Source organism: Salvia hispanica, chromosome 6 (assembly GCF_029641045.1).
Source record: "Salvia hispanica isolate PSC_SH4W2 chromosome 6, Shi_PSC_v1, whole genome shotgun sequence".
Taxonomy (NCBI): domain Eukaryota; kingdom Viridiplantae; phylum Streptophyta; class Magnoliopsida; order Lamiales; family Lamiaceae; genus Salvia; species Salvia hispanica.
Window position 1 is genome coordinate 13979212 of NC_142697.1, and position 25998 is coordinate 14005209.

At 35.3% G+C, this 25998-nt stretch overlaps 3 protein-coding genes across 3 annotated transcripts; 2 read left to right on the forward strand and 1 right to left on the reverse strand.

The window, feature by feature from the left end:
• The first annotated feature begins 6548 nt into the window (after positions 1-6548).
• Positions 6549-9084, forward strand: LOC125204214 (uncharacterized protein At5g49945). Its single transcript, XM_048102807.1, has 3 exons — positions 6549-7668; positions 8432-8635; positions 8715-9084. Exons 1-3 carry the CDS (start codon positions 6592-6594, stop codon positions 8943-8945), a joined length of 1512 nt encoding a protein of 503 aa, XP_047958764.1. The 5' UTR covers positions 6549-6591; the 3' UTR covers positions 8946-9084.
• A 287-nt stretch (positions 9085-9371) lies between these two features.
• LOC125206244 (embryogenesis-associated protein EMB8-like) lies at positions 9372-14171 on the reverse strand. Its single transcript, XM_048105527.2, has 14 exons — positions 13797-14171; positions 13615-13704; positions 13451-13512; positions 13216-13322; positions 12515-12604; positions 11812-11934; positions 11253-11330; positions 10931-11016; positions 10811-10859; positions 10602-10658; positions 10394-10524; positions 10120-10203; positions 9965-10025; positions 9372-9802 (listed from the first exon to the last, which is right to left on the reverse strand). The coding sequence occupies exons 1-14, from the start codon at positions 14057-14059 to the stop codon at positions 9446-9448; spliced, it is 1638 nt and encodes a 545-aa protein (XP_047961484.2). The 5' UTR covers positions 14060-14171; the 3' UTR covers positions 9372-9445.
• A 9219-nt stretch (positions 14172-23390) lies between these two features.
• Positions 23391-25700, forward strand: LOC125203089 (glyoxylase I 4-like). The gene is made up of 3 exons (XM_048101372.2): positions 23391-23785; positions 24968-25302; positions 25386-25700. The coding sequence occupies exons 1-3, from the start codon at positions 23574-23576 to the stop codon at positions 25466-25468; spliced, it is 630 nt and encodes a 209-aa protein (XP_047957329.1). The 5' UTR covers positions 23391-23573; the 3' UTR covers positions 25469-25700.
• The last annotated feature ends 298 nt before the right edge of the window (positions 25701-25998 follow it).

The window sequence follows — 25998 nt, forward strand, 5'->3', positions numbered from 1 at the left end:
TCCATCTTTTGTTAGACTAGTGTTATTTGCTTCTAATCTATCTTTTGTTAGACAATGTTATTTGCTTTCAGTGTCAATTGTTTTCTACTGGATATATACAAATTAAAATCATTATATGCTTTCAAAAAATTAAAATACTTTATAAGAAAATTGACAAAAGAAAAAATGTTAAACACATTTGCAACATAATTATAATTTATCCACTTAGATGCATTATAAATGCGAATAGGAAAAATAAAATAGAAGAATAGATTGGTAAAAAAAAATAATGAACAAAGAAAATAGGTTAAAGAGAATAACAATATTGATGAAAACTAACGATACAGAAAAGAGAAAATAAGTGAATAGATTATTACTAGAAAATAATAAGTGAATAGATTCGTACCAAAGAAAAAAGAAAATAATAAACATAAAGAGGGTAAAAACATTGATGAAATATACACTTGAAAGAGAAAATTTTGGTTTTAAATAGATGCTTTCCGGTGCGGATCACCTCCAACATTTAATAAAACATCACCTAATACACCAACAAGAAATTGACATGCGTTTTCATGGAATATATTTGATTTACTTATCAAAAAAAAAAAAAGAAATTGACATGTGGATATTATTTATAAATTGATAAAAATACTGTCACTCCAGATTTACTCACGCCAAACACCCTTACTACACTGTAAATCTCTCCCTTCCCTCACAAATTGGCAACCACCATTAAATCTCTCTTTTCCCTCTTAATTTTCAAGCATTGCTTCCTATCTGAAACTATATTGATGGTTTATGATTAAATTCATGGTTATACAATGCACAAGAGAACAAATATGTAAAAAGAATGTTTTGGGGTACAGTCGTACCTCTTTGTTCTAACATAGATCCGCCATTGGTTATTTCACTTCCAGTCACATCTTAGAATGAAGCTTGACAAGTCTTTTACCTCCAGATCAAATTTCAAGACAATTGGATAACGTTTGGACCTCCGATGATAGTAAAAACCGAGACTGTGTTGTGCAGGAAATTTGAGTACAATTTTCCCCCTTCGTTCGCTTTTTTCTGTGTCTTTTGTTAACATGGACGGTTCCTACCATAAAGGTGGTTTTATATGTTTTAATTAGATCTATTTAAATAGTTACATGAATCAATTTCATTGGAATTTTTTTACAAGTTGGGAGGCCTAATAACCCAATAAAAAGCAAGTAAGATAAATAGTTAATTTTTTTAATATAATCAATCAAAGTTTTGCATAGTATTTCTTTTTCAAAATAATTACCAGTTCACATGAACATAATGATTTCAAAATAAAATGTTACCAAGTCCAAAAAGGGACTTCAATGGACTTTCCAACGATTTATGGTTTAGTGTCGTATAGGAAGGCCCCGCCAATTCCATCATTGTAGGTTGCAGGGATCTGATTTACTCGGGTCATTTTACCGAGATTTCTTTAGAGGTATAAAAATGATGGATGGTCAATCTCACATCATTTGACAAAATATAAGAAACCAAAGAATTATGGATTTATAACTCAAGATCTACACAATATTACAATTTACAACCAATCATTATATATCTAAAACTATATAACCACTAGAACAATAAGATGCACAATGACACATGTTACAGAAGACATATTATGATTGAGTGTCGCACACACATAAACAACGCGCGATATACCATTATATGGAATATATATCGGACTGGTTGACCGGTTAACTAGTTTCAAATTTTCATAAATCCTAGAACTGGAACCGGCCGGTTAAGAACCGGTAGGTCGAACTGAAACTGATGTGTAATTTTAATCCGAATTTATTATAATTTTAAATAGTTCAATATTAGTAAAATAATAATCCAATATCTGGAAATATAACAAATAATACCTAAAAATTCAAATAAATACACAAAAAATACAAACTAACAATACAATAATATTCATATATGGGTAAGATTGATATCAAGTATAGTAGCTCGGCCGGACTAATTTATGTTGGCAATTCTTTTATAAAAAAAAAGAGTTCTAAAATTTAGCATTTTTTTAAGAGGAGTTTTAAAAATTGAATTCCCTTTTTCTTTTTCTTTTTTGCTAAATAAATATTCATTGGAATTTCCAATACTAATTTATCTTATTGTAACTTTTTGGTTTAATACGGAATAGTTAATAAATCATTCATAAACAGGTTAAAATCGTATATTAAATGAATTGTTACATATATTTGTTATAAAGTTAAATTTCTATCATATGAAATGATATATTGTATTTGTATAGTGTTTTTGGAAATTAAAAACAAACTTATGATGTTCCACTCAGAGGTATAATGGTCATTTCACATAAAAAATCAAGGGCTAGTATTAACACATGTGATTTTTGAATTTGAAGTAGAAATCAGTTCACTCTATCACAGATTTACTTCACTATAACAAGGCGGGGTATAATGGCCATTTCACATAAAAAATTAGGGTTACACTCTAATTAGTCTCTCATTTATGAAAATCATGTCTCCCGCTCGATTCTCTCTTCTCTTCTCTTCTTCTCGTTCTCCCACGATCGATTTATTCTCACTCAACGTCAACGCCGTCGCCGTTGCCTCATTCCGTTATCGTCAACATTCCTACCGATTTAGAACTCAACGTTCCACTGTTGTCAAGATCGAACAAATGTAATCAAAACATAAAGATTTCTCAAAAATATAATAAATCATTTCTACCGATTTAGAACTCATTTTCCGTTAACATTTCTTCATCTTATTTAAATATAATAAGTATATGATGCATGCCATATAGTTATTTTGGTTTTTTTAATATCAGTGAAATGTATAGAGCTTAAAGTGAACTAATAAATGCTAAGAGTGAAGTGTTTTACCTTTGCAATGAATCAGTTTATGGTGATTGGTGAGTGAAGTATATGATGTATGTCTTATAGTATTTTGTATTTTCTGATTTAAGTGAAGTGTATAGACCTTAGAGTGAAATATATGATGATTGTTACTATGGTGAGCGGAAACAAGATTGAAAATGTATTGCCTAAAAGAAGCAATAATGAAGTGTTTTACCTTTGCAATGAATCAGTTTATGGTGATTGGTGAGTGAAGTATATGATGTATGTCTTATAGTATTTTGTATTTTCTGATTTAAGTGAAGTGTATAGACCTTAGAGTGAAATATATGATGATTGTTACTATGGTGAGCGGAAACAAGATTGAAAATGTATTGTCTAAAAGAAGCAATAAGAGAATACTCCAAAGGCTAAGAGCAAAGTATTGCAGTGCATTAATGTTGTCGGAAACAAACTATTAGTCATTGAATAACTTGGTGAGAACATCAAAGCATATTCAAGATTGTAGCAACAATATCAAGATAGATGTGGAAAAATGATTGTAAACTTTAAACGTCTCACTCATAATATGTGTCATTTAGTTCAATATAAAACTCATCCATTTCAATTAAATTCAATATTATGTTGATTATTTACTCCACTACAGAGCATATTTGCTTCACTATAAAGCATATTTGTGTCACTGTAATTCACTGTAAAGTTAATATATTTCACTGTAAGCATATAATAGTTCACTATATGCACAATAAACTTCACCGTAGTGAAAAACTACTCCAAACTATAAGGCATGTTCAATTTACTTCACTGAAAAACAAAAAAACGGTAGACTATAAGACATGCACAATATACTTCACTTTATGCTCAATACACTTCACTACATGAAAAAACAGTACATCATTAGAACATTACACTTTATGCATAATATACTTCACTTTATGCTCAATATACTCCCTCCGTCCCATGTTACTTGCACTATTCCATTTCGGCTCGCCCCAAACTACTTACGCTATTTTTAGTTTAAGTTAGAATTAATGTATTTAATTAATATGTTACATTAAGTTAAGTGCTCTTTATTAAGTGGTGTCTCATAACACTTAAAATTATAATTTAATTACACTGAAAAATCACTCTCAAATTTACGGCCTAAAATAAAAAATGCGAGTAACATGGGACGTAGGGAGTACTTCACTTTATGTAATAATAAAAAATCACATTTACTATTACCAAAATTAAAAAAAAATCATATTTACTTCACTGTAATGAAAAAGCAGTACACCATAAGGTATGCTCAATATACTTTACTGTAAGCATTTAATAGTTCACTATATGCACAATATACTTCACCATAGTGAAAAAGTAGTAAAATATAAGACATGTTCAATTTACTTCACTATATGCACAATATACTTCACTGAAAATGAAAAAAAAAACAGTATACTACACTATAAGACATACTACACTATAAGACATGCACAATATACTTCACTTTATGCTCAATATACTTCACTTTATGAAAGATTAAAAATCATTTTTACTTAACTGGAATTAAAAAAACAGTATACCAGTATGCTCAATATACTTCACTGTAAGCATTTAATAGTTCACTATATACTCAATATTGGCATATACTTCACTATATGAAAAAACAGTACACTGTAACCAATATTCTTCACTCAAATATTAAAAATCGTTCAAAAGTGAACTAAACATTTTACAAAGTAAACTATTTCTGTGAGATTCTCACTGCCTCTGTTTTGTCTTCTCTTTCATCTTTTTGCAGTACCTCGAATCATGGTGTCCAATCTCGTGATAGTTTCAATCGTGAATTTTGGAAGAAATTGTGAATCGTGGATGAGCTAAAAAAATCACGGATATATGGTGATGGTGAAGAAACTGTAAGTTTGAACTAATAATATTGAATTTCAGAAATGCCCTTGGGCTATATTTAAGCAATAGGATTACTTAAGCCATAGGATTAATTTGAGGTATTAAAATGTGTGACTGAGATTTATTCTCTAGTTATGCACTTAAAATTAGTTAAACATTGACCACTTCTCTATAATTATATTCATATTTTACATTATACATATCAAATTCACAAATTACCGTAATTTATAGTATATATCGAATTTTCATATGCCGCGGTATGTGAAAACCGGGGCGGACACACTTGGGAGAAGGGTGGGACTTAATCCCTTACCCAAAATGTAATTTTTTTTGTTTTTCTAATTCTAAGTTCTCTTAAATTTTTGAAAAATCATCCATGGCCTAAATCATCAAAAAATATACGACATAAAGGACTGAACTTAATTTGGGGAAAAAATTGCAGACAAAAATGAAGAATTATCTCAAAATTTGTGATTGTTCATTTATTGTTTCAACATAATAGTGCTAGTACTTATTATTCCTTCTAAATAACCAACTGATAAGTTGCGTATTAAATTTCCTTTCCAAATTCATAACTTATTTTCAATAAATTGTGTATTAACGAATTATAAATCTATCAACGGTGATAAAAAAACACATTTTTTATGATTAGGGAGAAATATATACTACTCTCTTCGTCTTATTCTAAGTAACACATTTTCTTTTTTTAGATCTTCCAATCTGAATAATATTAGTACATTAATACTCTCTAAGTATGAAAATATCACTCTCTCTACTTTTTTCCTCTCTTACCTTATCAACATTACATAAAACCTCATGCCGAATTAGAAATGCTCCACTTGGAGTGAGACGGAGAGAGTATTAATTATAAGACATACTCCTTCCGTTCCATAGTAGTGAAGTCATTTCCGTTTTTAGTAAAAGTAAACAAATTTCTCTCATTTACTTTACTCTCTTAATTTATTGTCTCTTTATCTCTCTATTTTTTTCCATTTCATATACTTTATTCTTCATTTACTTAAAATGCGTGTAAAAAAATGGCTTCACTACTGCGGGACATAGGAAGTATATAGTCAGCCCTTACTAGGATATTTTTCTGCGTCCGTCCCTGATAATATACCAAAAATTATAGTAGTATAGAAAATATTCAGTATTTTTGGTATTTTCTCGATACAATAAAATCAATATTTTAGTATTTTCTCCACCCCTACTATACTTTCATTAGGAGAGGGTTATACCGTTTTGATGCATTAACTATTTTATTAAAATATTTATAAAGTAAATATTTATCAAGTAATTTATACTACTATATAGAGTATATATTTAATTGACGTGTTTTGGATGAAAAGATTTGATGCGGATCTAGTTCGCAATACAACTTATATTGATTATTAAATTATGTAATTTTGGTATTAATTTAACTTATATTGATTATTAAATTATGTAAATCTGAAGCCTAAATAAAAATCCATATTTCAGTTTTAATCATTTTATCAAATTAGTACTTGAAGTATAGAAGTATCTGTCATTTATTTTTAAAACAGGTGTGATCAAAGGTGAGCTACAGTATAATTAAAGTTGTTTACTAAGAATTGATTAATTGAACAAATCATTTATTAATAGTATATTATAGAAATCAATTGAAAATATATTTTAGTCACAATTATTGTACAGTATTAAAAATTTGAGTAAATGGATTGCAAAATGTACCTGCATATATTTATTTGAATTTTTGTCGAATGTATTTAGATATGTGTATAATATTGAATAATGGATAATAAATCCTATTCCGACTAGTAATTTGATATCTTTTGGGAAATATAAATAGTCGAAAATAGAGATCAAATCAATCAAGCAAAGCACCCACTTTCTCAATCTCAACAATGGCGATTAGATCTTCGTCTTCACTCCTCAAATCCCCTCTCTCTCTCCTTCTCCCACGAGGCGACGCTTTCCTCTACCTCTTCGCCCTCCTCTCCATCTTCTCTCTCCTCCTCCACCACCTCACTCCCGCCGCCGCCGCTCAACCCCACTTTGAAGGATTCGACGCCGATGAAGACGACGATTTCGCCCTCGGGGAACCCAAATCCGAGGACTTCATCCGCTCCTCTCCTCCTCCGATTACTCTCTCCACCTCCACCCCTGAGTCCCACCACGGCCCTCCCGAGACCGAGATTCAATCCCCGCCGTCCGATCAAAATCAAAATCAAAATCAAAACCCTAAGCCCGCGTCGTTTGACTACTGGGATGAAGACGAATTCGAAGGAATCCCTCCGACTGAACCTATCACTGAAACTGCTGCTGCTGCTGCTGCTGCTGCTTCCTCTCAATCGGATCCGGTCCCGGGCTCCGAGGATTCGGTTAATGATCTGAACTCGGATGCGAAGGTTCCTAGGAAGATTACCTCGTTTACCGTTGAGATTGCGTGCGTTTCATTCCTAATCGTGTTTGCCATCAACTATTTCACTGGGAAAAAGGAGAATGAGAATCTGGCTTTGGCTTGGGCTAGCAAATTCGCGACCAAGGACTCGATCTTCGACAAGAATTTCAGCCTATTGGGAGTCGGAGAGACCGACGACTCGCCGCTGCTGTTGCAGGAAGGGAAGAGTGTGTTCAAGTTCTACGCGAGTGGTAGGAGGTATTGCTCGGGATTGCTGGCGACGATGGAGCTCAAGAGCCGGCACGATTTGATTTCGCGGCTGTACAACATGGTGGTGCCCTGCAAGGATGAGATCACGTTTGAGGTTTACATGAATGATGACTCGATGGATCAGGTGGTTTTTGCTTTGGCCAGGAAGAAGATGGCCAAGACGATGCACAAGGAGCTGAGGGATCTGCAGAGGTTCGCTGGGCTAGTCAATCCCCCGAATGGGAGGAAATGGGTGGCGGATGAGCTGCAGGTGGTTTCAGAGTCCAAGGAGGTTGCTACCGATTTGATCACTGATGCTGTGCTTGATCAGGTTTTTGTCTATGCATTATCACTTCAAATTGCAGTATTTATTTGGTGATGGATTTATTATCTGTTCAATGATTTAGCAACTCTTCATCTCACGATAGAGTAATGGGATTTTCATATTCAGGGTTTAGCGAGGTTTTTCTCTAAACTCTTAGAATGAGCTATATTGCTGTTTTGTAAACTCTTGTTTTGATAATAACAATGGATGTTAGTATCATAATTATTAGGACTCTGAGATAGAGTAGAGTTTGATTTGTGCAATAATCTCAAGAAAACTTAGTCTAGTTATAGCACACAGCCACACACTATGCATCATGTTATTTCATTGGCATTGTTGTGAAACGGTTGGAGCTTTGTTCATAGTATTAAGTATTTGCAAGCAGTTGTGTTTAGTTAACTTGTAGATGTCTTATTAAGATTCATACATTGACGAGCTTTGAAGTTTTGGGGATATGGTAAATAAACTAAACCTTATGTTCAATCTTGCCTAATTTTTGTTTATTTCCAAACCTGTGTATGTTTGTTGTGATATTTGTCACCAATGTTGTGGCATCTTCATACTTGGCATTTGTCTGTCTGATGTGTGAGATTGCTTTCCCTTTCTCTCGTGATACTTTTATCTATTGTCTTGTTGTCATGCCTTTTATTCTGTTTGATAGAAAAGTTTGTACATGCTTTTGTATTAGTACATGGAAAAGGAGGGTCTGGTCAAATAAACCTCCTCTCTTCATGAGCGTAATGTAATACTCTCGTTGGAATTGATACAGGTTTTTGGCGACAAAGCTTTTGAAAAATTTGGAAAGGGTTTTATCTCAATGCATTTCTCGGATCAACAGCCAGGGTCAAGCAAAAAGATGCTCATGTTTAAGTTTGCTCTCCCTGATGAGAATAACATGGCTGATATGACTCGTTTGGTTGCTCTTGTACCTTACTATATTGACCTGATTGGACGATACAAGCTCAGTTCACATGTAAGTATAACATCTTATTCGGTATGTTTTCAGTATTGTGGTTAAAGGGTTACTTAGTGAACTACGGATTGTATGCCAGGCTCGATCGAAAACAGAAGCAGCCAGAGCAAAGGTTGCTCAGGAGCTGTACAAAGAACTTCAGTATGCGAGACAAGATGCTTTGCAGAAGAAGAAGGCCGAGCAGAGAAAGAAGTTGGAGGAGGCTGAGGCGAAGCTGAGTGCTGAGGCTCTTCGCAAGAAGGAAGCTAAAGACCGTTCTCGCCAAATGAAGAAGGCCATGCCGAAAATGAAGATGACCAAGGCTCATTAGATCTGAAATTTCAGCTTTAGACATTATGTCATTGTTGTCGTTTACATTTGGATTACGGCTGTCTCCAATGACTAGAAATTTTTCTTACATGTATGCCACAGTCAGTTTGGTCTTTTTTCAACCTTGATACTTTCACTGATGCTTGAATATAGCAGTTGCACTAGTCCTAATATGATGTAACGCCTAGGATCCTCTTATTTGGAAAAAGGTTTTGATCCATACCCCACTTACAAAGAAATGGAACTTATATGAGGACTAGTAAACATAAAGCAGCATTCTTCTTATTTCGTATAGTATTGTTTTTGATGAATGGAACCTAGGATCTATTGTTATTGTTTTTGATGGATGGATTCTGATTAAAACAGAGTTGAATTAAAAGAGTTATAGAATTTGCTGACTAAAAGAAGCATCAAAGCTTGGTAGTCGTCAGTAAAACTGATGCTGTGTTTTTTATATATATCTCATGTGTTACAGATAAATACACGCATTTGAGGTGCAATTTATGGGGAGGAGAAACGAGCTTTAAATCTTTTACGGAGGAAAACAGACACAGCAGAGCCCACGAGTGGCCAGGTAGTAAGGAAGGCAATGTAGGCAAGCAGCCACAGAGATGTCTGATTCTGACGAGAGAGTTGATTCAGGCGTTTCATCACCGGAGCAACAATGGTGGCCATACCTTGATCAGTATTTGGTGGCTGGCTGAGTTCAGCATGGATTCTGTCTCCAGCTTTATTTTGTTCTTGGTGTTCGACTTGTGTTTCATCGCTTACTCCACCAACCATGCCGTCTTCAGAGAGATGCACGTAAGGGGCCTGATCAATGGATGACTCTCCGGGGTTGACGGAGGGGACTGAAATCTGCGACTCACCACCCAAAAAGATGCTACTTGATCATTCATGTTTTATACATATCAGAATAAGTAACTATCTTAATATATAGAAATGAGATGATATAGATTATTTTTGCACCAAACAAAAACCAATCAGCATATAGTAATAAAGAAACAACTTCTCTCCCACCTCTATTTTCCGGGGACTGGATTGCAGAATACTGAAAAATTCATCCACGGCCCTTACCCACCTACAAAGTGATAAATCAAGTAGTAAAAAAGAAACCATATCCAACTAACTAGTAGTACATTTTAAAGCAGTTAATTCAGTTGAGCATAGTTTACCAGACACTTTTTGCAGTTAACCCTTCGAAAAAAGGTAAATGCCCTCCATGTTCTGTTGTAGCTAACACAACGTTTTTATTTAACCTGAAAATAATTATGTATAAGAACAGGAAACAAAAAGGCACAAGGATCCTTGTTAACATTGATTCCAAGAAAGTTTTCAAACAAGTTTGGGGTAGTTTCCCTCTTTCCAAACGTCTTTGTCTTTCCATACTTTAGAATCATTACAAATGCAATTGAAAGTTGATTAATAGTTGATGAGCAGACTATGTACCTGCACTCATCCCATGGAATAGCTTCGCGTGTACATATAGGATCATCTAAAGCACTGATGCAAAGAAGGGGCACCATTACACTTCCCACAAAATTAGCACTGCTACAACGCCTATAGTAGGTATCCACGGTCTGAGGAAAACCATGAGATCATTCAGTCCTTCAACATTGGCTACAAGGAGAAGATGATTCCGAGCATGGATTATTACCTCATAGTTACCAAGAACACGAGTTGCTGAATCATCAAAGTCCCGAACTGAACGTGACTGCAGATGTGAGGTTTAATCATGTTTAATCATCTTCATTCAACATAAAGCAGAATTTTTCAATGAAGTTATAGAATCCATAATAATGTTGGAACTCAAATGAAAAACATTGTTTGAATACCGACAAGTGTGTTTATAAAATCAAAAGCTACCTTTTGAACGCCTTCCCAGTTTGAAATTCGAGAAAGGACAGCTTCATGCCTAGAAATTTGCACACAGTGAATGTTCAATTAAAGAAAAAGTATGAATGAAGATGAGCTAAGATGACATACATTTGGGCATAGTCTTTCAAGCCAACCGCCAACGCTTTGTTGTAAAGCCTCTGTATGAGTTTGCGGTTCATAAATCTGTCACATATCTGGAAAATGACAGGGAATCCAATTTAGATTACCCTAACAACATACATCATCAAGGTAACAGGAATGTAAATGTTAAATGCATTGTTCTCTTGGAAATCAGATATGGATTACATAAACAACTAAAAAAAAGATGATATAAATAAAACAAACAAATAAACACTAATGATATGCAAAATGAAGCAGATATGAAATGACAAAAAGCAAACAAAACTGGTGATAAGACACATGTACCAACCAAAAGATCCCAAGGTGAACAGATTGCTGCAGCTCCAACCACAGGAGCACTCGTTCCCTCCTCAGCAAGGTATTTTATCTGAAATCACAAGTGAGTGAGAAATACGAACTAGCGAGATGCAAGACCTAACTGCACAAAAATCATTGAGCAATGACTTTCCGAAGAAGCTCAAGGCATGTCACTGTTGTATCATCCATGATTTAACCGGACGCATATTTCCTTTGGTTTGTTAAATCATGACTTATGCATCTAGAACTTGCCGTTTTTTAACAGACTAACTCCAATACTGACATGTCAGAACTACACAGTTACAAAATTAAGAGCCAGAATCTGTTGAATTATTGTGATAGATGCCAACCATTGTACATGGGTATATTGAACCTCTTCGAAGAACTCCTAAACTGATTAAAGTATTTCAAATGGTATGTAATATTCTCTACTAAAAGGCGGTCTTACAGATCCTTGCAAGGGAAATCCATATACAGTTAAAAGAGCACAGCTACAAAAATATACCATCAATGTCTGTTCTTATAAAAGTATAGAGCACAAGTATGTATACCAGCATGTTAGCACCTATGCTAGTGCCAACTACATATAATGGAGCCTCGGGGTATTGGCAGTGAATATGGTTGATCACATTTCTTATATCCTCTGTCCATCCACCATTGTAGAAGCAGTCCGACTGTAAAATATGTAATTCAGAGATGTTTTCAACATTAGAAAGCACATGAACTGTTTAGACATAAGAAGAACTGTTTTATTTATACATAATTTAGACATAAGAAGAACTGTTTTATTCCATCCAAAATAGATGTACTATTAACTTTCACCTGATAGACTTGTCCCTATATGATTAGCCTACTGAAAGGATTTTGTGTATTTTTATGTTCCTTTCAAGGGACCGTGGTACTCAAGCTCCGGTCTTACTTCTATCTTCTATGGAATTTATTTTATTTATTCAATAATTGCAATCATCAACTGAATATGAATATTTTATTACCATGCTGTTATCTAACTATAATAGATAATCCAACTTATTATATTTGAGTGTGAGATTAAATCAAATCTAAGACAAAACTAAAAAGTGGTGCAGAACTTCAAAGAACTCCAAAAGGTACAACTACATTCACCTAAAATTTGCAGAACTTTCAAAGTAATTTATAAATCCAAAAGGTATTCAAAGTCAGCTAGTCTAAGAGTAACACAGCGAACATAACAATATGATTGCTTACAGCTATCAGTGTTCAAATGCCAATACTTACAGTAATCGATACACCACCTAGTCCCCGATGATTGCTTACAACAACGCTCCATCCTCGTTTAGCCATAATGAATGCCAGATGTTTAACATACTGCGTAACAATATTATCAGAGATCGGAATGGCAGAGGGATAGCACAAGATGTGAGTGTGAAGTGTTGGACAAGCTATGAGAAAGTAATATTTACCTTGAAAAACATAATGAAAATGAATGAATTCGAAGAGGACATTGGTGGTTATACAACTGAAATTAATCAGCTTTAGGAGATAAAAATGAAAGATGTCATATCAGCAAATGCAAGAAGATAACAGAAAGGCGATAGTCTACTAACGTTGGTGCTCTGGGAATAAATAACACTAGGCATAGTCTCTCGAGAAAAAAGGACAACATACTTTGTTTTTAACTGGAAGCCAACAATATGCAACTGGTTACTATGGTAGACAATATAGGTTGCCAACAAATTAATGCAATACATAACTTATATTCTCTTGTACAATACATTTGTTGTCTAAGTGGAAATGAGCTTAATATTGCACATTTAGAAGAATGCAAATCAGAAAGTAGAGTATGATTTGTTTTGCTGTTTAGGTCATTATGATGCACCCAACAAACATGCCACCATCAAAATTACAATCAAAACAAATCATACTCTACTTTTTGGCTGATGCATTACACCATGAATGATATGAGGTAGATAACTTACAGCTGAATCAGATGCACTTGTCAAACCAGGAACAATAATTAAGATGGGATTTTCACCATCTTTCTGCACATGACCATGACCATCAACTTGAAAGGCTTGCCCCTTAACTACAACGAACAACCAAAGCCAAAGCGAGTTAACCAGTAGTATCATATATGGAGAAAATGAGGTTTCTTCATTGTGATATGTCAGCTAGTCTAAGATTAACATATCGAACAAAACAATACCGTGTTACCTTGGGCATTCTCGACCCAATCCAAAGCTAGAGTTCCACCATCAGAGGTCACAAAAATGTGCCTGCATAATGCATCCAATCAGTTCAAACACTCAAACATAACTATTTCTCAGAATTAGGAATCTACTGTACAGAATATTCTAACCAATTATGCACATTCTCACCTTTTGTATCTGACCTTGGGGGGATTTCCAAAATAATGAAGAAAAGTTGTCTGGAGATTTGGACTACATAACCATGGAGTTGATAAATACCTTATTTGAAAGAAAAAACAAAAGCACAAGTGTTAGCTGCAAAGACAATACAGCAAAGTGCGGAATCATAAAAAATAGTGCTATTCTGATACCTTCCATGAAGAGTTCTACACTTGGAAACGACGTCGCGGTAGAGTTGAGAGCAAGTATCGATAGTCAAAACCACCGGCTGCCCCCTGAATCCGGTGAACAGGTCTTGCAGGAAATGAATCTCGAGAAAATTGTAGAGGAAAACGATTAAAATCAACGAAAATCCCAATAAATGATGACTGATCGGTATCAACGAAGCCGCCGTGAGCACCATCTCTAACGGAGACTCAACCGCCGTTAACTCGGTCCTATTTATTGATTCCATTGTCGTCGCCGATTAATCGGTGATGATGATATGCACACACAGTCACACGCGGTGCGTGTTTTGGGTGAATTGAGAAGGAAGAAAGTAGTCTTGTCCGGTAATTTCCCCCAATCATGTTTGACTTACTTTCATCCAATAGAAATCTTACACGTACTCAAGGAAAATATAGTAATCTTGACAGTTGACAACTAAATTTGCCGTTGCTGCAAATTCAACCTACCAAATTCGTCCCTCATGAGTATTTCTTTTAAAAAATATTAACCATCATAAGAGTCACATTTGGTGTTTAAGTAATGTAGAGAATAGTAGACTGAATAAGTTGGTGAAGTATGAGATTCATTTTTTTATATTAATTTTATAATAGAATATGAGTTAATTGAATTTGTGGAATGTGAGACATGCTGATTAGTAAAAGTGAAATGTGACTTTTGTTATGGGATAGACTAAAATGACAAAATGTAATTCTTACTGTGAAATGAAAAGAATAATAAATAAAGGACAAAAAAGGAAGAAATCCAATGATAAAGTACACCCTTCGGAAAAAGGGCCTCAAACGCAAGGAAGCTTTTTCATGTATCCACCTATTGCCGGAAAAAGGACAACCCTTTACGGAGAGGAAGACGAACAGTTTGTTCCATACAAGCGATGGAAAACTATGATTTATCGATCGGTCCTCCTTAAAAAGATTGAATCTCGTGTCAGAGAGGGAGAAAAGAGAGATACTTTCTATCAGTCAAAAGCAGATAATGCCCCCCCCCCTAATGGAATGTTTAACCGATCCATTCCGGATCGACCGAATTGGTACGGAAGTTGTAACATGGGAAAACCACGGAAAACACGACTTATTTGAATAACCCGGTGACCCACCAATTGTAGAAGTAGGATTTTTTGAAAGCAATAAGCACTTAAATAATACAATTCAAGTATACCATCTTCTTTCTCATTTCGAGGAAAGGGTGCGGAAGGAAAAGGAAACAACGGAGGGATCCGAATCGGACCTAAATGGGAATGACATGAAAAGTCTTTTTCAAAACCTAGCATTAAGGGCGTTACGACGATATACGAGAGAAATAGAGAAAAACTCGTGATTAGTGTAGAGGAGAAGATTTGTTTATGATATAGTTCAAGAAAGAGTCGTCTCATTTTTTCGTTTTTTCTAATTCATTCACTTCCACTTCAAGACTGGTTCTGAACGCCGCGTAACATCATCTTCAACAAACCTCCACCGGCTTATACACTAAAAAGCTGCTGATATACGATACGCTTACTAAAAGACTTACTTGAGAAATTAAAATTGTTATTTTTGCCAAAAATAAAGTGACTCAGTAATCTTGGACGTCCTTGAAATGTGAATATTTTTAGGATTAGTTGATTGAAGTAGTACTTATGCAACTTCGGAAGAAGAAAATAAATACTCCTATTTTAAAACTCATGGCATCTAAAGGTTAAAAGTTAAAATCATTGAGTTCATCCAATCCTTTTTTCCTATACCTTTAGACTTTTGTACTTATTTCCATAATAGATGTCATATTTGAGTAATAGCACGGGATTAGTAAGCGAAGAGTAAAAATAGTATATTTATATTCTTCTTTCCATAATAGATGTTATATTTGAGTAATAGCACGGGATTAGTAAACAAAGAGAGAAAATAGTATATTTATATTGATGTTAAACTTTTTCTATAAAAAAAAATGTAACATCTTTGCAGCAAAAAAAAATTATGACATTTATTTTATGTGGTAGAAAGTATCCCATTTGAAACTCTCTAAAAATAGAATTGTTATTTTCCGGGTGTAATTTCTTTGGAAATATTGCTATTCTTCCTAATAGGTTTTGTCTTCTTTTCGATTTATTGTAAAAAATTATATTCATCTCATTCTAAACGATATATTTTTCTCTTAATAAGTATATCCAATTCTAATTGACACATTTTTTAAAATAAAAATATCAACATCTTTATTTTATTTTCTTTCTACTCAACTAATAAAATAATACTACTATATAAAATCTCGAGTCAAAAAGAAATTGATTCACTAAGAATGAGATGTGCGGGGTATTAATTAATATTGTGATAGACTTCCGGGTTCTTTATAGACCCAGTTTTAGGTTTGTGGGTAATTAGACTCAATCTAGCCTTAGGTATTATTGTTACAAACTATACTTTAATTTTACAAATATATACTCCCCATCCTTAATAAGTTTTTCATATTTGATTGGCACTAGTTTTAAAAAATTATACGATTTTATTGAAAAAATAAGAGAAAATGGTTAATGGTATATACTTCCTCCATCTCACCGATATGATTGATTTGTATTCAACATATAATTTAAGAAAATGATATTTATTGAATAAAGTAGGAGAGAAGATAAGATAAGAGAGATAAAAATAGAATAAAATAAAGAGATTAAGAATTTTATTTTTAGTTAAAAATGAAAATCAATCATTTGTAGTGGGACAACGAAACAAAAAAAATAAATCAATTGCAATGGGATAAATAAAGTACTGCTACTTAGTTTTATAATAATTGCGAGTGAAATTAGTTAATAAAACACGAAGTTTATTTATCAAAAATGACAAAAATGAAATAAGTTGATTGATAAAAATTAAACAAAAATGATAAAAATGAGACGATTAATATGGATAAGATGAGTATTTAATTTAAACATCTCAGCATCACTTTATTAAAATTGAAGCATATCTCACAATTTTTGATTCCACTAGTATTTTGAAAGTCATGTATGCATACACACTTTCTCACTTTTTCGCAACGAACTTTGTATCATGAAACAAAGCCATTGCATTTTACCCATACAAAAGAACATAATTACTCTAGTGCATATACTCCTACTAAATATTAAAATTGTGATTAATAAATTGAAGCAAAATTAGAAGCTGGTCAGAGACTCGAGTTATGGGATCCACAATCCACATAGAGGTAGGAATTCTTGAGTGTGCACACACAACGGTACGATTTGCTTCTCCCTCATTTTGCTGCTTTTTTTAAAAAAATTCCTATATAAAGAAGGAAATTGGAAATGATGTGAAGAGGGTTCGAACTCGGCACCTCAAACAATAATATCTAAGCTCATTGTTGCTAAGACAAAGACTCTATACTCACTCATTTGGCTTATTTGAGAGAGTTTGTTGTGCTGAAGTCATGATTGACAACGAGCTTGTTGTTTTACAGTTTTGCATTATGATACCTGATAAGTCATATTCTAAGCCTTGGTTACTGGCCAGTATGTCGTGAAATGCATGTATGTTCTGCAAAACAATTGCTTAAGTGTGCAGGATTAAGGGATCCAAGTAAGTAAGAGACGATTCGGACGACGCAGGTGAAAAGAGCGATAAAAAAAAGCAATACTGACCAGGATGCATGCCGGAGAAAAGGCTCGAGATGGAGAAGACGGATAGCTGGGATGATCATAAACAAGGGCAGAAAAGTCAAATTGTGAAGGAAGTCTACCCTAAAAGCAAGGGCAAGCCTCCCTATAAAAGAAGCCACTTGGAGAGAGAGAAAGAGTTCTCGTTTTTTGGAGTTCGAAAGAAAGTCCAACCACTACACTTAGTAGAATCCTCTCTAGAAGATCAGTCTTTCAGCATTATTCAGTCTCTCGTTCCTCGCCACAGCTATGGTCACTTGACGTCCAAAAGTCTGCCGGAGAAGTTATCATTCCATCGTTCCAGCCAGTTCGTCGTAGTAGTCTAGCAGTTTCACCGCCCGGAGTGGCAAAACAATCGTTATTTGCTTTCTAGTTTAATTTTTACCTGCTTTCTTCGTTGGATCTGTTGCAAACATTTATCTTTGTTGCCTTTTGAAGTACTTGGTGAAGATCCAAACGTTTAAGTTATGAAGTTTCTATTTCGTATGTCTCTTTGGTTTGAGTTTCCTTCATTCTGCCTAGGGAAGTTAGATCTAGTTATCGCTTTTAATTTCTAAGTATGCGCATGTGTTTTCCTTCGAGTAGGCTAGATCTGAAGTTGTTGATCGAAATTTGTAGTTATGTTTCAGTTTAAGTTTTCGTGCATGAGTTTCCTGTTTTGCGCTGTTAATACCACCTTGCATGTTAGTCAGTAGAAGTAATCTGTAGTTCCTGCTGTTCATCTTAAGTTGAGCATTTTAATTAATGGATCTTGAGTTTGAATTTATGAATCTGAGTTTAGTCATGGAGTTTGTGTTCATATGATTTCTGTTAATACTTGGTGAAGAAGAAAACGTCAAAATCAACTTTTGCCTTGGACCATTTTTGCTTTTTAGTTACTTTTGTTTTTGTCTCTTACTTTTCAGTTGTACCTTCCAAACCTGTCAGAAAGCCACCCAGCCACCAGACATACCCTGTTGTCTAAGTTTCCTCTTTTAGTAACTGTTTACTTTTCACATGTCTCTGAGATACCTTGTCCCCTATTTTCACGAACACAACCACATGTCTGTCATTTTCACGCCTACTAGTCAGTAGAGTACCATCTTTATTTCTCGCCTAGGTAGAATCCCAACCCCAAAAGCGTGGTAGCTAACCAAAAACACACAGGAATATCACCACAGTTATCCGAACGTGTCCATCCTTGTGGGATTCGACCCTTACCTCTACTATACTAACCAATAGAAGTGGGTTGTGGAAATTTATTTGATACCAAGTTACGGTTGTCGTGTCAACGACTCAGCTAGTTTGGGAATCTTATCCTGATCAGTTGGATACACTCTTGCATTTACACACCCGACTGAAACCCGAGACCATCAATACCGTTGCTATTTTTTGCTTTTGTGTTGTCTAGCACTCTAGCCAGTGGCGTATGCACATGGGAGAAAGGGGGTACATATCACCTCCTTATCAATTCAATGTTGTTTCTAATTCATATCTCCTTCTGAATTCGCGTGTACGTTTCATTAATTGTTTTGTTTTTAACAAACATTTATTACTTTAACCACTACTAACTTGCTCTTTTTTAATACCAATTTTATATTCTTTCATAAATAATCTTCATTAATTATTTTTAATAGATACTTGTATAGGGATGTACTAAGATGACAATCATCTTTATTGTAACACCATACCACTATTTTAAGCTATTGGATCTGAAAATCGTGTGTTTGTCATGCTGCCACGTGTAAAAATAAAGAGGGGTAAAATAGGAAATTTCTAATTTTACGTTACCAGATTGCAGTGCTGTTCATTGAATATTGCAGTCTTACCACAACAATATTGCAGTTTACCGTGACTGCAATATCTAATACAGTAGACTGCAATATCTAATACAGTAGACTGCAAACCCGTGTTTTTTCACGAAACTTAATCCTAGGCGTCCATAGATGAGATCTAACGGACTATATTGGTGGTATGATGTTATTTTAACTATGGTGGCACCCTAGTGCACCCCTACTTGTATATAGTGTATAATATTTTACAAACAACTCAGGTTTAATTACTAATTTGGAGTAATTACTAATTTGGAGTAAGTATCATAAAGTAATATTTATAAAATTAACCTCCTCATTATATATAATACAAAAATGCATAACAAAATTATACGTAGGGCATTTTTAGGTTATACGCAGGACATTGCATAATTTACTCTCTACGTGATACTATAAAATAATTTTTTATTTATCTAAAATGAAGATTTTTGGTAAAAAGAATAAACACATATTTTATTTTAAATATTGGCACATTAATGAAACATAACAAAGAGAACAAAAATGATTAGTCACATCGTGAAATTTTAAGTCGCACGGAGTAATTTTTTCGCATCCCCATATCGAAAATCCTGGATACGCCACTGACTCTAGCTCTAGCTATGACTTGGTTGGTGTTCCCTTGAGTCTATTATTTTTTGCACCTTAGACTTGTTGCTGATTTATATTGGACTTATGGCTCGTCGTCTAGGTGGCTCGGTTATTGCATAAAAAAGGATGTATTCTCTTTGAGGTTCATTTTTTAATAAAGAATCTCTTCAACATATTTAAATTCAGAAAGATATGTTTTAATAAATTTTGTTAATTTGAAATGTATAACAATCATAGCAAAGAAATAACTAGAAAAAATTTAATGTCCCAACAAAAAGTATAAATGCGGTATGGATGAGATACGCAACAGTATACGCCCATGATTTTTATGCCATTATGATAATTAAAACATGGATCAAGTCGTTTTTATTGTTGGACATTGCGTATGATAATTATAACAACAATGTAATGTATCAGGTCGAAAAGAAGTCAGTCTAAAATATCTATTGTCCGAGGAATGAATTTTCTACTTTTCAAAATAAAAGGAAAGTAAATGAAAATTTTTAAACTGATAAGTAGTATAGACAAGATAAGATAAATTGTTGCTTGATAACTATCGTCGGTGGATAAGAGTAATTGATTTGTTGTTAGAATTCTTGTAGACAAAACGTGCAGATAAGGTCCATGTAGTTGCTAGCTACTTTATATATGAGGTCCTAATTTTCCGAATTCTTTTACTTTAAGAATGAGTGATATTATAAAAAAGGCTATAGTATTACAAGTAGAAATGAGTGATATTAGAAAATGGCTATAGTACGTAGTAATTTATTAGTATTACAAGTTCAATCTTCATGTATACAAAAATTTCATGCAATTATTCAGATTCGTTCAAACCTAGTACTCACTTCGTTCGATTAGTGTTTGCACATTTCCTTTTCGCACTCGTTTTGAAAAATTTATACTCCATCCATCCGCCATTAGAAGTGGTTTAAGAAATTTAAGAAAAATAAGTGAAAAAAGTTAGTGGAATAGGGATCTCACTTAGTTTTAAATGAAATGTGAGTAGAGTGAGTTACTGGAAGGTGAGACCCTATTACCATTTATGGTAAAAGTGAATCGGGACTCCTATTCGCGGACAGACTAAAATGGAAAAAATAGGACTCCTATTCGCAGACAGAGGGAGTACTAAATAGTTAAAATGGAGAGAGAGTATACTCATAGAGAATAATGCAGAGAAGAGTCTTTATTAGTACATTATTCTCTCTCTTACTTTAATTTCTCTCCGCTTCAACTATTTAAGAACGTTTTCTTTTGGTGTTCTAAGAGCATCTCCGACGGCGGACGTCGCGGAAGTCCGACCGGACGTTCACCGTAGTGAGCAAAATGGTAGGACACGGACGTCCCGTGCGCCTGTCGGATGGGCTCGGATATCCGACCCACGGGCGGGCGGACGTCCGCCAAAAAATAATTTTTTTTTTAAAAACTCTATAAATAGGACTTCTTGAACTTCATTTCATTCACACCACTTGTGTTGACAAGTTTCTCTCTCTAAACCTACAAGTTTCATTTCTACTAAAATGGAGTACAATAGGAACTCCCCCACCACGAGCGGAGGAAACACACCCACGTTTCCCACCGGAACGGAGGGAAACTTTGCGGGGATGAATCCCCAGATGGCAGGGGTGAATCCCCAAATGGCGGGGATGGCGGAGATTACTCCCCAAATGTTCTACAATATGTACAATTGGATGAATCAGATGGGTGGGATGATGCCCGGGGCAGCGGGGATGGGAAGTATGCCGCCAAATATGGCGGGGATGGGGAGTATGACGCCGGGGATGAGTGGGACGATGCAGCACAGGAGCCCGAGGACGCCTAGGGAATCTGTCTATCCTCCATATATAGATTTGTTGTCCGACGATTCCCCTAGTACTATTCCGGAGACTCAGTACGCCGGCATCAAGACTTTCTCTTTTGAGGAGTTGGGGCTATCGTCGTTCCGTGAAACTCCCGATGAGGCGGAGCCTGCTGCAAGGGGCATGGGTAAAGGCAAGGGCAAGGCCTGGGGTGGGGGTAGGGGCAAGGGCAAACCCCCGGGCTCTTCCTCGCAAACAGGGGCAGAGGAGGAGGAGGGTGAGGAGGAGCGGGGAAGAGGTCGATCTGGACCGTGTGGGAAAATGTCGCGCTTGCGAAGGCTTGGGTCGGTGTAGTCGAGGATCCCTATGTCGGGGCGAACCAGTATATTGACTGATTGTGGCATCGCATTAGTGAGGCCTACCTCACACTCAAATCGGCTGGGGCGAAGCTTCGCATTCCCGAGCAATGCCGGAAACAGTGAGATCGGTTGAGGCCTAAGCTCAGTCGTTTTGCCGGCCTCTACCAAAACAATCTGCGCATGGCAACCAGCGGCATGTCTGAGGAGGATGTGAAGAACCGGGTCTTGTCCCAGTACCCCGACAAAGAATTGAAGTTCAAAGAGTTTGACCAATGGGAGGCCTTTCTCGTGGTCAGGAGTTCACAAAAGTTTTGTGCGGGTGTCGACTCGGGCTGGAAGCGGACGAAGATCAACTCTTCCGGTGAGTGCAACAGCAGTGTTGGTTCGCATGAGCTCCCCGAAGCCGAGGATGCGTCCCCGCTACCACGATCAGACTCTCGCCGTCGTCGTCGCCCGATGGTGCAAAAGGCTGTGCAGCGGATGGCGAGGGGGAGCGGCAGCTGCAACGGGTCATTCGATGTCCAATCAGAGGCCCCTGAAGCCCCAGATGAGTACGACCGTCTCGCCCGCGCACAGCTAACGAAGACCCTGAGTCAGAACATACATAGGTGGTTTAGCACGCACGATCCTGTGTACAAAAGGATGTGCAAGGATGTGATCGACGCACGTCAGCGCGATTTAGGAATGCCAACCATTGATGATTATTGCGTCGAGATTGGGGGCGGGGACGTCGGAGTCGGCAGCGGCACGGGCGACGGGGACGAGGACAAGGACGAGGAGGAGTGAGAGTCGAGGGTTGTATTTCTCGACTTTTTTATGATTATGTAATTTTTAAGTATTATGTTAATTTTTTTTAAGTATTATGTAATTTTTTTTAAGTATTATGTAATTTTTTTTATTCGAATTTTCCCGTATTACGTGTCGACATTTTAATTCCGTAAATTGAATAATTGTGAATTTATTTTATTGCGGGAAGTCCTAGCGGAAGTTCTAGTGGGAAGTCCTAGTGATGTGGCAGTGGAATGGGAAGTCCTAGTGATGACGTGACAGGAAGTTTTTATGGGAAGTTCTAGTGGAAAGGGCGCCACCGGAGATGCTCTAAATTATTGTTATTTTTTCAAAAATTTCAATATAAGTAATTGCATCTCGATTTTTATGTCTAAGTAGTACTAAGTTCGTAATGTCCCCAATTATTAATAATTAGGCTTCTAATGTAAAATTATATGTGAACCCCTTATTTTGATAGATACAAAAAATGAGAATATTATGTAGACAGTAGATTTGTATAGACAATGCACTATTCCCATATTTTGTTGGTAATGGCCATTGGGACATCCGGTCCCTCTCCTCTTTATTCCTCTACCATTCTTTTCTCTATATAAACAGCACCCTAACATGCAAATCTGATTAAGATCATTATTACATGTCCTCCTACTTCCCATCTCATACAGCTTATCATCATTTATCACTATTATATTATATCCCCTCTCTTTCTCTCTCTCTCTGTCACACACACAAAGGTGAGAGCCAGTTATTTTCTTCCAATTTTGATCGATCTCCAAAGAATTAATTATCAATGGGGGCTGAGATTGATGTTGCTGAGATTGAAGCAATAATGAGCAGATTTGGAGGTGAAAACATGATGAGAAAAGGGGAGTTGCCATTGTTGTCGCTGAACCATGTCTCATATGTCTGCAAATCTGTGCAGAAATCTGTGGAATTCTATGTCAAAGTTCTTGGATTTGTCCTCATCCAAAGGCCTTCTTCCTTCAAATTTGAAGGGGCATGGTACCTCCTTTTCCTTACCTACCTTATTTTATTTCTCTCCCTCAAATTTAATTTCAAATAAAAAACCTTGTGAGTAAGTAGCATTACGTTTAACAGTATCAACTAGATTGATTCTCCATTTCTTCTATATAGGTTTTGCATCTTACTCTTTGCTACTCCAAATTTAAAAGTTCTTATGTTTTAGAGAAGCATAGCAAAATGACTTCAAATATTTTCTCATGTTTCTCTAGAAAATACTCTCTTCATCCATCGAAAAAAAGTCTTGTGTACGACACATATTTTAATGCAAAATTGATAAAATAAGTTGAAGCATTGTTAGTGGAAAATGAGACTTCTCTTGTTGGAAAAAAAAAATTATACGACCTAGATAGAGACTAATTTTGATAGACAACCCTAAATAAAAAATGTGACTATTTTTCCGGAGGTAGTAATAGGTTCCTTGCTTCAACTCAATTACTACCAGTTTCCTTTACTTTTCAAAAAAAAAAAAAAAAACACTTAGTTGTAACCAATAAAAACAGTACTCCCTCAGTTCACCAAAGGTTGTCGATATTTGTCATTTTGGTCCGTCCACAAAATATTATCCACTTTGCTTTCCATTTTTGGTAAGTGGAGCCTACTTTTTATACTAACTCATTACACTCTATTATAAAACTATATAAAAGTGAGATCCACATTACACTAATTTTTTTAACTCTTTTTTCTTTGCATTTCTTAAAATCTGTGTCGAGTTATATATGGACAACATTTGGTAGCTTATTTGGTTGCTTTGTCAGCTTTTAAACCATTTAGTTGCTTTGTTACTAATTTTCATTCAATTATTGCCGATACAAGCAGAGGTCTCATATCTGCTGATACAAATGTTATGCTGAACATTCGTTATCGCTATCTTTATATAATTATTTTTGGTTCGTGCACGTAATGAAATAAATTTACACGGTTTATGGTAATACCTAACCTATTATATAATTAGGTTACATATGAAACTTGTGTTAACACCACTTGAAAAAGAAACTACTCCACTTATTAAATGATAGTACTACTATCTCTATACACAAGTTGGGCCATCCTGGTCATTGCCTAGTCATGTGGAGTAACAATTTCCCAACATGATACATGCACATTATGGCTATTCAAAATCTAATTTATAAATTAATGTTTGTTGATTTTTTTTTTCTGCAGGTTGTTTAACCATGGAATTGGAATTCATCTTCTAAAGTCAGATAATGTGAAAAACAATAAAGAAAAAATAAATCCGAAAGACAACCATATCTCGTTCCAATGCACAGATATGAATGTAATTATAGAACGATTGGAGGGAATGAAGATTGAATATGTGAAGGCAGTGGTGAGAGAAGGTGGAATAATTGTGGATCAAATCTTCTTCCATGATCCAGATGGTCACATGATCGAAATTTGCAACTGCCAAGATCTGCCTGTTCTCCCTCTCACAGCTTGCCCTATTAGGAAGACGTCCACTCCCAAAATCACCATACCCAAAACGCTGTCGTTTTATGGTAATTTAATTGCTCATACGCTTTTATTCTGTCTTTTAATGTTTTTTTCATTTCATAGAGAAATTATTAATTAATTTTTGCAGGTGGGAAGAAGCAATGCAGTGGGGAAGTAGAAGCCATGATGATTGAGAACCTAGCAATGGACATGATGAACATCTCCATTTGAGGAGTGAACCAGAATCACACTGGGATTTAATGTCTTTACCTTTTTTGGAGGTTTGGTGAGGTGTCATGCTATAATAGGCTGTATAATATGCATACATATCAGTATTGTAATATAGTAGTATTATGATTCCAGCAATTTGAGTGTGACGTTTTGATTGCGAGGAACACTGCCGTGGTTCAATCGAACATGTACGACTTATTCATTTCAAATAAAATAAAAGAGTTTCCACGCATTGATCAAGTGTAATTAAGCAACATTGTGTTCGATTGCTCGAGATTAACTTCTTCAAAAATTACCAAGAGTGAATTCACCCTGATTAGTTTTATCGCATGAGAAAGGTCAAGACTGAACTGACCAAACAATATACTATCTATATAACTTGATCTTATCCGATTCATCGAACGATAAATTATTTAATTAGCACAAGAGAACATTCACTTGTTTATATTAATAAATAATTATTTAAAACATACATAATCATTAATTTAATGTTATAAATATGTAGTACTCCACTCCTATTCTAGACGAAT